Genomic DNA, 13783 nt, shown 5'->3' with positions numbered 1-13783 from the left:
AGACACACAGGCTGGCATTAGGAGAGAACGTTTTGCAGAAAGTCCAAGATAAGAATTTTCTGTGATCTGGAGAATGGCATCTCTTGGAGAAAGGCAAGAATATACCTAAGAGATTTTGTTTTCTAAGGTCAGTTTTCCCATAAGTTCTTATACTTTATGTATGAGAACTATTCCCATTGTCTCTGCTCCTGAACTCTTACCTGTGCTCATGAGGAATCATTGAATTCCAGGCCTGACACTGAATACCACTTTTTGTAACTGATATTGTTCCTTTATAGTCTGCTCCTTTTCCAATGATACAATTTCTGACATAATCTATTGAAATAAAAGAGAAGAAAATGAGAGATTTGTTTAATTCATGAAAAATTAAAGCTCATCTTCTGCTTTCATATAAGATAATATATTTATTACCTTTTATCTACTTAATTCCTCAAAATACTGCTTATTTGTTGACATACATGCCTGTCTTTTTTTTTTCCCCAAATACTGATCACTATCTGACCCAAAAAAAATCCTGGAAATGTTTCCAATGTATCTGGTTGAAAAAACCTCCTTGTCTGAGGACTTATGTATCCTACTCATTAATGAGGTACGTAAGAGCAATATTAAGTAATAAACGGTAACTCATACAAGCTCATACTGAGCTGCTCGGTAGTAAACTGAAGTACAAAACTGAAACTAGTATGTATGACAGTAGGCAAATATGTAGATTGAAAAAGTGACCAACAGCAAGTACGTAGACAAATTTGCATGGCAGCAAACTCAGGATATGTGTAAGTAAGACTGTTGGATGCAGCTTTCAAAATGCATGAAAGCACCCATGCTGAGGATGTTCTTACAGCCAAAAAATCACTGACTGACCTCAGGGGTTTTTTTTACCCTCGCTAGCTGGGAAAACAAAATCAGTAAATAAATCAGTTACCCTTCTTTTCATACAGATCAAACGCATGGTCTTGCTTCTTTCTCACACCATTTGTCAAGCTGTTGAAGGATAACCAATGGCACCGTTTTGTAACTCTGTCATAAGCAAAGGCCCTGCAAAGAAAATCTGGATGAGAAAAAAATCTCTGTGTGGTTTATAATAATGACACATGGCCTGCCAAGGAGCATGCAATGACATCAGATTTATTTTTACTGGGAAAGTCAGAGAAACAGTCCAAATTACTATTTAAACCCACAACTGTGCTGACAAGAGCAAAGAAACAAAGAAATTAAATTGATGTGGTCATTACATTAAATACCAGTTTGGTTGTTCACACTAATCTAAGAGTTCCCTTGTCATTAAAGATCTTTATTTTAAAACTTAGATAAATGTGACTGGGACAGCATTTGTATCCTCAGTTACGCTGCTTCCTGGGAAAAAAAACCCGTGAAGACTAAAACATCATTTTTGCTATCCTTACAATATGCCTCTGAAATAGTTAAGGATCTCACACTGATGGATTGAGGAAAATTCAAGCACAAGGAATCTGTTTCTTGCCTAGAACAACAGATCTGTTTAAAAACAAGATTATTTTTATTTATATTTTTATTAATAAAATAAACTTTGATAGTGTACCTAGAATTTTTCCTTGCTCACTTGTGTTTTCTTTTTTCTCTTATTTTAAACTGCTTTCTAGGAGTGAGTACAATGTGTGCTGAATTGACTAGATATGGGGGAGGGCAAGAAAGACAAACAAAACCACACAGTAAAAACACTTTCTTTCAATAGTTGAAATGAAAAATGCAGACCGTTTTCTCCCATAACAGTTTTGAAAGGATAGTCTTTAATTATAGGTAAAAATATTTTTAAGTATTTTAAAACCACAATTGACCACCTTGGAAAGGGCAACTTTTTTCCTTAATTTTTCATTTTAATCAAATAACAAATAACTGGCATTATTTCCTCTACTCCACCATAAAATCTACATTTTTGTCATTCATCCCATACCTTCTGATATATTTTATTCTGATCTGAGAGGGCATTTTAACACTACTTGATAATATCCAAGAGTCACACAGATTTCTTACACTTCATCCATACTTTTCATCTTACTCCTTATTCCATACTCTTCAGCACTGCATCCTTCAACAAAAAGTTCCTTGATCTTCATTTAATTCATCATACAAGCTTTCTGTGTGAGATCTTGCTGGCTTCAGTTAAAAATGCTACAAGATCCTATCCAATCTCCCCAGCCTTCTCTCTTTCAAACATCTTCTTCATTATCGTTTCCATCACCAAACAGATTTTTCATCCAACTGCTCTCTCTACTCTGTTGACTCCAAATGTTTCCAACCTGCTAACCTTCATCCCTCTGCCCTTGTGCAGCCTTCTGTTCTCTTCTGGCTGATTCTCAAATTCGAGCATATCCAAGTGCCTCTCACTCCATCACTCACAAAAATATCCTTGACCTTTCCTGCCTTTCCAATTACATTCTCGTTTCCGCTCCTCCCTCCTAAAGTGGGAATGCAGAATGCATTGTTTACAAACTATTCTTTCAGCTTTTGCCTTTCAGTTGCCTTTTGGTTTCTTTCCAGTTTGGCTTCAACCAGTTCTGCACATAAAAGTTTGTAAAAATCTTTTCTTGGACCCAAATCTGGAGGATTTTTATACCTCCAAAGTCAACATATTTGAGCAAATTCTTGGACTTTCTTCTACTGATACTGCCGATCAGCCGATCACAACAATTTTTTTTTTTTTTTTTGGTTTCCCTTTGTACTGAGATAGTATGTAGATTTTCTTACAGGTACTGAAATTCTGTTGTCTGTACTGAAATCCCTTCCTGGGTAAATACAGACACTCCAAGCAGATAACAAAGGATAAGACAGTGACAACTTTGCAGCTAAGGAATAGACACACCTGCAAAAGTCACCTGTATAATAAATAAAAGAGTAACTCTATTGATTTTTTTTTTATCCATAGGAATTGTTTTGGGAAAAACCCCAAGGATGGCTGTGGGAAAACAGAGGGAGTAATGGACTGCTAGGGGTGTTGAAACAAAGGAATAGAACAGTTCAGCAGCAGCAGCAGCTTGATAAAACTGATAGGGAAGGCAGAAAAAGAGGCTCAGAGATTTATGGAGTCAAAACCACAGTGTAAGTGAATCTCATGAGTTCTTTGATGGAGGATTTTAGAAATAATGTTATGAAAAAGAAACAAGTCTAGATAAGGATCTTGTAACTCAGCTGAAAATGAACAGTATCTGCGCAAGCATGACAGCAGAGGGAATAGAGAAAGTATCTGTTCTCAAAAGTTACATATATTAGCTTCAACAAAAAAGTGTTAGAGTTAAAACCATCAAGGATTAATGATTAAACAATAAAATAGTCAAAATCTACTTGCATGTGACACAGAAACTTATAATGAAGAAACAGAAAGTTTTCTTAATTTCCCCCCTGCTTCCAGCAAAAAAGGAGTACCTGAACCTTTACAAGTCTGTAGTCCCTGAAGTCTGCTACTTTTACCACATTCTGGCAAAAAAGAAACCTAACACTGTTCCTGCTTTTGTACCTCAATGTGCATAGGCATAGATGTTGTCGCTCCCGGTACTATTGTCACAATTATGTTACAAAGCAATTCCATTTTTAATTCTTACATAAAGCTTACATACAGAAAATAAAACGTCGGTGCTGTGACCCAAGTGATGGAGAACTTCTGCATGGATATGGAGTATAAGAATCAAGCTATGAAAATGTCAATAAACACAGGAAATTTCAAGTCTCATATTTCAAGCATTTAAAATGTCATTTTGTGTTACTTCTTATTTTAGAATGCTCCCACAGCAGGCAGGAAGCTAATTGGTTTTCATTTAAGTTGGCAACAAATTTCACCTTGTTTTAACCATGTACTGGTATGAAGTTAAAGATTGGGATCCTAGGAATAAAAGGGAAACATAGTAAGCACTGGATCTTTTAAAAGGGAACACATGTAAAATGTGTGTTTACAGTAGCATCAAAGAACAGTTCACACTACAAATGGATCCATATGGGGCCAAAAGGGAAACCACAAGGATGTTCTGAGATCCCTGCAAAGAAAATCCCATGCACTCTGTGCATAATGGTAGCACAGGCAAGACCTCATCATCTACACCTCTACTGCTAAAGCAGGATTTTAGCACCTTCCCTGCTAAAAGCCCACCAGGGAAAGCAGGAATTCAGAGAATAAGTCATCAGGATCTGTTATTCTTCTCCAGATTCAGTGCAACGTAGTTGCATGAGAGATTGCCATTCTGTTATCTGTGAGCAGGGCTTTTCCAAGCTGTACTCTCAAAAGTCCCTCATGTCTCGTTTATGTTGTTGCATTGATTCATTAAAGGAGAAATTGCCCCCTAAGATATCCATCAGACACTCTGTAAAAAAAAAAAAAGCTACAAAACATGAAAATATTTTAAAAATTCTGAGAGACTCTAAATTAATTTTATTATAAAAGAGACTACACACATATATTAATTTGCTTTTTATTTTCAGAACACAAAAGATAGCATCTGGAGCAACTACAAGTGGCTTGAGAAAGTTTTCCTAAACTGATGCTAGAATATAGAATTTTTGTTTTCTTGGAGTTATTCAGAATTTGTTTTATACTGTGATACTTTTTTGCAATACTCCTTGCTGCTCTCCTTGGAACTTAAGGATCTCTTGCTGTATTGAATACAACCTGATCCTTTTGGCAATGGCATCAGTGGAAGCCCTGCCAACAGAGAAAGGCGTGGCTTGTACCAGGTGAAAAATATTAGTGCATGGAAAATATTTTCTATCTGAAAAAAGTTAATTCTGCTCATTATTTACACATATAGGGTACAGAACAATACAGATGAAATCTTGCAACAATGGAATTAAAGGCTTACAGAAGAATTTAATCACAATTGAGAATCTTCTCTGCCAAGGAAGAATATTTGTTGCCACATTTCATCCAGCTTCTATTTGTACCAATTGTCAAAACTGTTTTATGTTTCAAATTCAGGCTCACATTTAGTACTACAGAACTCACCAGTACAGAAGTCATCCACTCTCTCCAAGATCATCTGCAATGCCTTTCATTGATTGCTAAAGGTCTAGACTAAGAGAGGCCAGGGGGATCATGTAAGTCTAACGCGTCAGAAAAATGGTAGCGATTTGTTCCAAAAAATAGTAGAGAATATATAGAAGTGGTCAGCTGCATGATGTGTTTCTAAGACACAGCAGATGCTGAAGGATAATTATCCACAGCCCAGGTTCGATTCCATTGTATCAGATTCACAGTACTTGCCAATGAACTTCAGCAGGGCATGTATCTGTGCTCCATGTGTGAGGTTCCCATTGATTTCAACAGGAGTAATGTGCAAAGAATGAAGACAGAATATGGTCCAAAGTGGTGCTGAAATACTGCAGCTGTGATGTGTGACAATAACCATTTTATAACAGACATAAAAATCTCAGAAGTGTTCACCTAATACTACATTGCAGCCCAAGTCATCAGCATCTTAACATGAGTACATTTCTTCAGCTATGTTATGGAAAATTTACAGATTGAACAAGCTAAGAAGACAGACAACTCAAATAAAGCCTCAGACTGACACTCTCTGGACAGGTAGAGCAAGGTCACTGAAATCAAAAATCACGATCTCTAGGTTATTCTCGGTACAAGCCACCATTGATGACAATGACAGAGAGACCTTTGATCAAAGGCTGTTATATGTGTTTCCTTCAGGAAAAAAACAAACAAAAGAGATATGTAACTTACTTGCAAGTGAAGGAAAGGCCCTTGTTCCTGCTGCATCTCTTTGCACATTGCTCTGTGGTATTTAACAGCTTCGTTTTTACTTCCAGTGTTTTGTTTACTTTAATGAGCATCAACTCTCCTGTTTTTTTGAAGTCATGAAGAGGATTTCTCTTTTTGCCTTTACCCTCTAAAAAAAGAAGTGAAGAATAATAAGAAAAAAAACCACAACAAAATAAAATATTGTTAAGAAGAATGCTGAGATTAAGGATGGCATTAGATACAGATAACATTTTCTAGGAATTATAACATCTTCAGAACCTAAAGCATAGAGAATCACACAAAAACAGGATATGAGCATATACTGCAGATGAATTGATTATTTTAGGGAATTACTTCCATTTTTAAAACCAAAATAGTAGGAAGTATAGCAAAACCAGTTTCAAATATAGACTTGTGTAATACTGTAAAAGGGTAAAAGGAAAATTTCTCACCCTTTGTAAATTTTTTCAGAACCTGCAAAATATGCCCAATAATTATCTGAGATCTTGTGAATATTTCCATGAAAAGATCAAGTGAAAAAGACCATCATTTCATGAATGCAAAAAGCAGTCCTTAAACAATACATTTATCACAAATTGTGAACAGAAATGGATTCTGGAAGTGACACAAAATGATCATTTGTCATCTCACTGCTCCAGTGAAGTCTCAGTGTGTGTTGCGTCCAGTTTGAGTGTGACTGTACTGGCGTTGTTAGCTCACAGAAAAGATTATAAGGTCAAACAGAGGCCATAGCATGGAAACAGTCTGCAGTGTTGCAAAGATTCCTGCAAAAATGAGCACAGTGATCTTGTTTCCATGTCTTTATTGAAAAGCCCAGAGGAAGAGGTATCAAATGGAGGGAGGAAGATTGGCTAGAGATGTTTGGCTAAAGTGCAAGTGGAAAGGTCTTTGATGTCTGCAAGAAAATTCCAGAATTTTCCCAATATTTATTTATATTTTTACTTTGCATTCCATGAAAGCCAGTCTACCAGTGAAGGCTATTCCATTGTCTCTGAAGACAGATGAGCACATCTGGACAGTAACTGTCCCTATTCCGTCAGATGAGTAACATAGACAGAATAAATTGCCCTGTGGATCTATTTCTCCCATTTCACTCAGTGATCCCAGACGATCTTTTTGGATTAGATGGCTTATCCACGTAAGGTTAGGTGCATAAATTCCTCCTTAGTTTACAGAGTAGATATTTTCCGTAACTTCTTTCCATGTAACTGTATTCACAGCTGTCCTTTCATTTTTCTCTACAGACTCTGCAACAATAATAGAACACAAATGCTCAGGTTCAATTTATTAAATTTTGCCAGAGGTTTTCCAATAGATAAAACCTCAGCCTAGTGCTCCGCATAGATCCTCATGCACATGCAGAGGGCAGTCAGGCCAGTAAAATTTTGCTTGGTGCACTCTGTAGAAGCTCAGAATAACTGGAAATTGCAATAGCTGAGGCTCTGGAGGAGTTACTGCCGGCTCCACGTACTGGAAACCCAAAGACAGCTTAGGAGTGTTCCCTGTGCAGAACTTCCATCCTGATCACTGAGTTCACATTTTCACTGGATTCAGCTAAATCACACCTCTCAGTGGTGAGTTATCCTTAAAACATCTAGAAATATAACAAAGACATTTGCATTAGATCTCATCTAGCTTCAGCTTTTAAAAAAAGATGAAAAAGGAACAAATATCCCTGCTATAAAAACCCTATAATCTTCCCCCAATCCTCCTTTCTTTCTTTTTGAACTGCTGAAAGTAAAGTATGCTACTCCCCAGCATCTAACAACTCACAATTTTAATCCCAATCACAAAAAATTAAAAAAAAAAAGGAATTTATTTATTTTAATATAACTATTATTATTATATGAAGAAGCTTTTGATCAAAAAATCAAATGCTAATAATTTTGGCCTTGTGTTAGGGACCCATATCAGCTCTCTTAAGCATTTTCAGCCTACTATTTGTGCAGTGCACATGCACCCAAAATGCATCACTGCTTAGAGAAATGTTATGGTAAAGTTCTCATCCTAAGGATCTGCATCCTGTTACTGGAAATGGTTGTGTCTACATTGAAGCTGCTTTTTTGTTATACCTGTGATAGTACCAAAGTGCTTCAAAAAGGATTGCATTTACTCCTTAAGTCAACCACAGAAAAACAAATCTTCCAAAAAGCTTTTGTGGTGTATTTCTCAATCTATTATCTTCCAAGACATACTCGTTAGTTTTATATTGTCTCAGCCAAGACTTTTATGTCAAGTAATGGTAAGAATTTGTAGAGAAATATCAAAGTGTTTTCTTTCAGTTCCTGATACTAACATTTCCCATCTACTGATAAGTGTCATTATCTTAATTCCCAAGACAACAGCTTCTTAAACTCACCAGCCAGCAAGCAAGAATATGATTTAAAAAATCAAGAAATTCTGTTCTGCCTGAAAAATATGGTACAGAGTTCTGCTTTTTCTTTTTGTCCTTCTTTTCCTAGCAGTTGTCCAAAGAGGATTATGGGTTTGATCTTGCATTTAGCAATTCATAACAGCCTGATTTAGTTTAGCTTTCAAACAACAACATTCTATGTCTTGCCTATAATCCAAAAGGCAAAGGGCCAAGTGCATCTGTGGTGTGACTGTTAGAAACATCAGAATAATGCAAAGCACTACTTTAACAATTCTCCCAACAAAATATATAAAAACACTATTATTTTTGTGTCAAATTAGGTGCCTTTATTAATAAAAAAGTTAACTCAAACAGTGTCTTAGACATGCTCCATATTAAAGGTTAGCATGCAGTATGCATATAATGCAACTAATATGTGATTGCCATTCATTTCAATTTTTTAAACTTTAATTGATCAGGATTTCTTCTCATTTTGTGGGCCATGTCCTCTGATGTTTCCTGTAGTTTCATATCACATTACCAGGGAAGTCTGACATTCCACTTAAATTTGAAAATATTAGCAGCTGATTCAAACACAAAGGAATCCAGTCAAATACGAACCAACATTTTTTTCTTCAACAGAAACAACCACTAACTAAAAATATTTCTTCAGTCAACCTAAAAAATATCTTTAAAAGGTGAGGATGGTGCCTTTTTCTGTTTCTTAACATGAAGTTGACCAGAAAAGAAAAAAGCTCAGTCAGTGCCCAAGGAAATGGGAACTGACACAACTGTTCTAACAGGATGCAGCACTGAACAAGTGCTCCATAACCTCAAAAGGATTTCGATAGTCTCCCTGCTGGTTTTCCCATTTTCATAAAAGACTTTAAATATTTACTTAAGAAAAGAGGTACCTCACAAGGAAAGACATTTACCTTGCAGCTACAATAACTCACCTTTCAGTTCCCTTACTAGATTTTCAAATGAGGTTTCTGTACAGTCTTCTCAGACAAGAATCATTGACTGAGACTGCTATAGGGCACCTGGAGGAAAAGATTTCCAACAATACCTTTTCTTGGAGCAGTTCCAGTCCATGTCAAATAATCTCAATAATCAGAGATAAAGAAAACTGACATTCTACAGCATTTTCGTAAGAAAACTCACCAGCAAGTTCCAGTGCCTGTATTCTAGAACCTGCTTAACTTTAATTATCTTAATACAAAACACAACCAGTAACACAGAGAATTGTGAGCAATGGAGGCCACAGTATGCAATGACATAGAAAGACAGTTTCTTGATTAATGAGAGAAACTGGTTTGAATCAGCAAAGGTGTTTGTATGTTGATCTTTCTCTCCAGGTATTCTGTAACCACTGGACTGATAGACAAATTACAGCAGTATAACTTGTTTTCTCCCTTCTGGCCTTGTGTCCCACACCAAAAAAGGGCTTTGGGCTCCCAAACCACTGCATCTCTCAGTTCTACCTGATTATGTTCTCTCAGTAACTACCTGATTATGTTCCACATCTCAAAACTTACACCTTGCAGAATACAATTGGTCTGATACTGAGCTATATGAGAGCACAGAAATTCAGTAGTTTTAGATTTTTTAGTGTTCAAATTTTGCACTCTCATGTCTTAGTCTGATCACAAAAAGCATTTGGTTTTGCATTATCTATTTAGTAGTAAAAACCTACCACAGCAAGAATGATAACATTTCTGTGGTAATCAAAATAGCACACAGAGTGTCATAGGGTCCAAAGATCACCTTTGTTCATTACAATGAGATCAAAACTTGACTTGTGTTACTTACAGCAAAATTTTACAAGATTACCTGAATTTTTCTGCTTCATGGTAATCCCTTTCTCCTTCCTCTACCACTACAGCTTTTTCTAATAAAGATGTACATTTTAGGCTGCAAAGCCTTACAGAGAACAACTGGAGCATACTGGCTGCCTCCTCTGGAAAAATCTCTACTTCTATGGACTTGTTACAGACAAAATCTTATATGAAATTCCAGTTATGATGCACTCAGCATGTCAGCTTCCATGGTTTCCAAACTGCACTCTAGTTTATGCAAAAGTTGGTAGTTTATTAAAGAAACACGTCTTGAAGTCTCCTGATAATGTAAGAAAACTTACTCCTTTTGTTTCTTTTTAATTTTGCATCCCACTTTGTTATACAGAACAAAACCATCCAAACTAAACACCATGTTTTCCAAATGGGAAGATAAATACATTTAAATTAAATGTTTATGTTTTAATTCAGATTCTTAATGAAAAGTTGGTGGTTTTTGATTAAGTTTTATTTCCCTTTTCTGTTTGTTTAGACTTGCAGAACTTGAGAACTTTAATAATTATTTGCTTTGTTGAGCTAAACTTTCAAGTATGTGGGGACCTTTTATAACTTCCAGTTTTTAAAGAATATAAATACTCATCAAAGAACATCACTGTTCTTTGTTTGTCAGATGTCAGAAATAAACTAAATCTATTGGAAAATAAATGAAGAAAATGAAGATACCTGAATTCCTTAGGTTAGCAGATGCTGTCAGAGAACTGCAGGAATCAGCTGCAGTCCTTCCAAATGGAGAATGAAATACAAAATAGCATGACATGAGGAGAAATATTGAAAATAGGGAAATTGTCCACATGCTGTGCAGGAAGCACAGAGAACCTGATGACTCAAAATATATTCCAGTGAAGAAAAATGGTCATATAAAGTGACACAATTATTTCAGAAATATAAACCAGACATAGATGCTGTTGTTAGTTATCAACTGGCATACTAGATCTCTGTTTAATATTTTGCATCATATTTGTAATGAAATTAAGTCACTTGACCTTGAGCAGTTAACAGCTGGACTAATTAGAGATTGACTTATTTGTGTTATAATTGATAGCCAGATCATAATGCGAAAAGGAGATTAGCTATTAATGCAATTTTGCAAACAATTATCACTGCAAGATAAAGAAAACTGGATTTTCCCAATGAGCTAGCAAAAAAAAAAATATGAGAGAGGAATATCATGTGATTTAAAACTTGGGCACAGGGGGTGGGAAATCAGAAATCTACCATCATATGAAAGACCTTTAGTTAAAAAAAAAAAAAACAAAACAACTTTAAACACACCTTAAATGAATGTAGGAAAGCACAGTTCAATACAGTAAACATATCAAACATTTCTTCAGGGGACACCATACTTGACAAAAAATGCATGGTAACTCATATTCACAACTTTCTGAATGGGAAAAAAAAAGTGCAAAGCAAAAATCTGCAAAACAATGTATTATCACAGTGTCAGATATATCAAAGCAGAATGCTTATCTCAGTATAAACATTGACAATTTAATAAGAAAATTACAAACAAAGTATGTTTATGTGCATAAAACAGAATTTGGCAGAATTTGTGTAACAAGCAAAAATCAGTGAGTGGGGTTTGAAAAGCAAGCAACAGCTCTCATCATATATGGGTTGAAACCAGTATGCAAATACAGTGAGGTGTTTAACTTGTCTATAAAATATGATAGAAAGGATAGTTTTAATTATATTCAATAAAGTATTTCCAAGACAATGCTTCTTAAAGGATATAAAACATCAAGGGTAAACTAGTGTGTGCCTCAGTATGATAGCATAAATATACTGGCTTCATCAAGAAAAAAAGAAACAACAAACAAACCCAATCTTCACCAGATGGCGAAAGTAGATGTTACTAAATGCTTTTGGATACAACATGCTAAGTTACAGTGTGGTCACAAAAATAAAAGAAAGGATGTTAAAGATGAATGTTGATTCTAACATCATTAATAGGGTCATCACAGTATTGTAATCTGTGTGAACAGTTTGAAAGCACTGTTTCAATAAATACATTAAACAATTTTGTCTCTTAAATCAAGTCATAACAGAGTTACCCTGACAAAAAGAATTAGTGGTCAATAGTTTTAACTTTCATGTACTTTGACTTTTCCTTCTGCTGTTTCAGTATCAGAAATATCCAGATTCCTGGCTAGAATGCAAAAAGTGAACACCTTTTCCAAATGACTTCTCATTTAGGGGGAAAAGGAAAAAAAAAAGGAAGAAAGGCAGACCAACATAATGAGAAACTGGAACAATCTGAGTTGTGCCCAAGAAAACAACTTTGTAGATTGGATAGGCTTAAAATGCCAGATTAAGTTTAATGCAGTTATTTATGTAAGACAATAATTTGGCGTAAAAGAAGTTTACCAACCATACCCGTAAAATCTGCAGTCAGCTGTATGGATGGAAAGTCGCCAAAATAAAAGCAGCTGTCCAAGGAGGCATCTCTAGCTTGTCAAAACTAAACAGTTTCTCAGAAGTACCTGGAGGATGATGTGAATATTTTAACTTCTGACATTTATTTTCTTGGCACAAGAGCCTTACGGGGAAAAAAAACCCACACAATTTTTAGAAAGTAGTTTGAAAGATATATAACTATCCATACAATATCTATATATAATAGATAATGATTGCCGTATTTCTACATTGGCTCTCAGTCTAGTTGTTGAGCAGATTCAGGAAATGCAAAAAGATATTTCTTTTTGCCGTAACATTACCACTCACACCACACACCCACACCCCCTTATTAGCAACTGCAAAGACTGCCATGTAACTCGGAACCCAACTTCATGTTTATGCTAAGTCCTGCCTTTGGAACCCACTCCTATGGTCACCATGAAAACTCAAGGAGCTAAGGATAATGCTAACAACTGATATTATATTCTAGAATTGGATGGTGGCTTCAAATGGACAGATCTTTTCCTTCCAAGAAAAGGTTATCTGCTCAGCAGGATGCTGGGACCCATTGGCAGAAACAAATGTGCAGCAATTTGTACTCTTACTGTATCAAACTTCTGGCTAAATTACTGAGAGGATTTTCTGTTGTAAGATTTGTCATTGTGGGCAAGTATTGAATCCCCACCATTTTCCATTGCGTTCCACAATCTTTACAAGCACTTGGTGCCTCCTTCGAGGTAGCCAGCACGTTGTGCCCTTCCTTTGTGATGGTGTCCCAGCCAACCGGAATTCCGGGCATGCAGCAAGGGGTAAGGAGAAAAGCACAAGTAGACAGGGCAGGGATTGGGCAAAACAAAGAATGACAGATGGCTGAGGGCAGCAAAACAGCCCCTGTGAGGAGCGATGAGAGCCTTGCTTCATGTTGTATACATAAAAATAGTGCTGCTGGCCAAGGAAAAGCTGGAGCTCAGGGGGGACAGAGGGAGCAGCCAGTTCCCAGCTGGGCCAGCAGCACCGAGAACTGCCAGGCACGGCTGGGCTCATCAGACAGCACATGGGTGGAGGCCCACAAGCCACTGAAAACTACAGCTAGATTTTGCCAACACATTTGACTAATCTGGAGCGTGTTCCCAGCTCTGCTTCACCACAGTGCTGTTTTGCATGTAGGTACTAACCACCCTCGGGAACAGCTCTTCAACCCTCTGGGCACTGCCACAAAAACTGACAGGAGAATATGGGGTAACAGTGAGGCTGCCCTCACCCCTTCTTCTCAGTTTTTTTAGCTGCCATACTTTCTCCACAGCAAGTTTCAAATTTTGCTTGCATTATGGCACTTGTCTTACTACCCTTGCTTCCCAAGTAAGCATGAATAACAATCCTTTGTCACCTCCATGATCAATCCATTCTCACCTCTGTGCTGCCTTCCAGTCTCTGCCATTCCAC

The 13783-nt window shown here is 36.6% G+C and overlaps 1 protein-coding gene across 1 annotated transcript in view; it reads right to left on the bottom strand.

Moving 5' to 3' along the window:
* Nucleotides 1-13139, bottom strand: part of HGF (hepatocyte growth factor) — a 49140-nt gene extending 36001 nt beyond the window's left edge. Inside the window, exons 1-5 of the mRNA XM_041405319.1 lie at nucleotides 13026-13139; nucleotides 6551-6602; nucleotides 5699-5879; nucleotides 923-1035; nucleotides 201-315 (exon numbers count right to left, since the gene is read on the bottom strand). Coding sequence (XP_041261253.1) covers nucleotides 201-315; nucleotides 923-1035; nucleotides 5699-5879; nucleotides 6551-6602; nucleotides 13026-13139 — 575 coding nt within the window. The remainder of the gene's footprint in view (nucleotides 1-200; nucleotides 316-922; nucleotides 1036-5698; nucleotides 5880-6550; nucleotides 6603-13025) is intronic.
* Between the last annotated feature and the right edge of the window lie 644 nt (nucleotides 13140-13783).

The sequence above is a fragment of the Onychostruthus taczanowskii genome, unplaced genomic scaffold, assembly GCF_017590055.1.
Source record: "Onychostruthus taczanowskii isolate IOZ18803 unplaced genomic scaffold, ASM1759005v1 scaffold23, whole genome shotgun sequence".
NCBI lineage: Eukaryota > Metazoa > Chordata > Aves > Passeriformes > Passeridae > Onychostruthus > Onychostruthus taczanowskii.
This window is presented reverse-complemented; position numbering and strand designations above follow the sequence as displayed.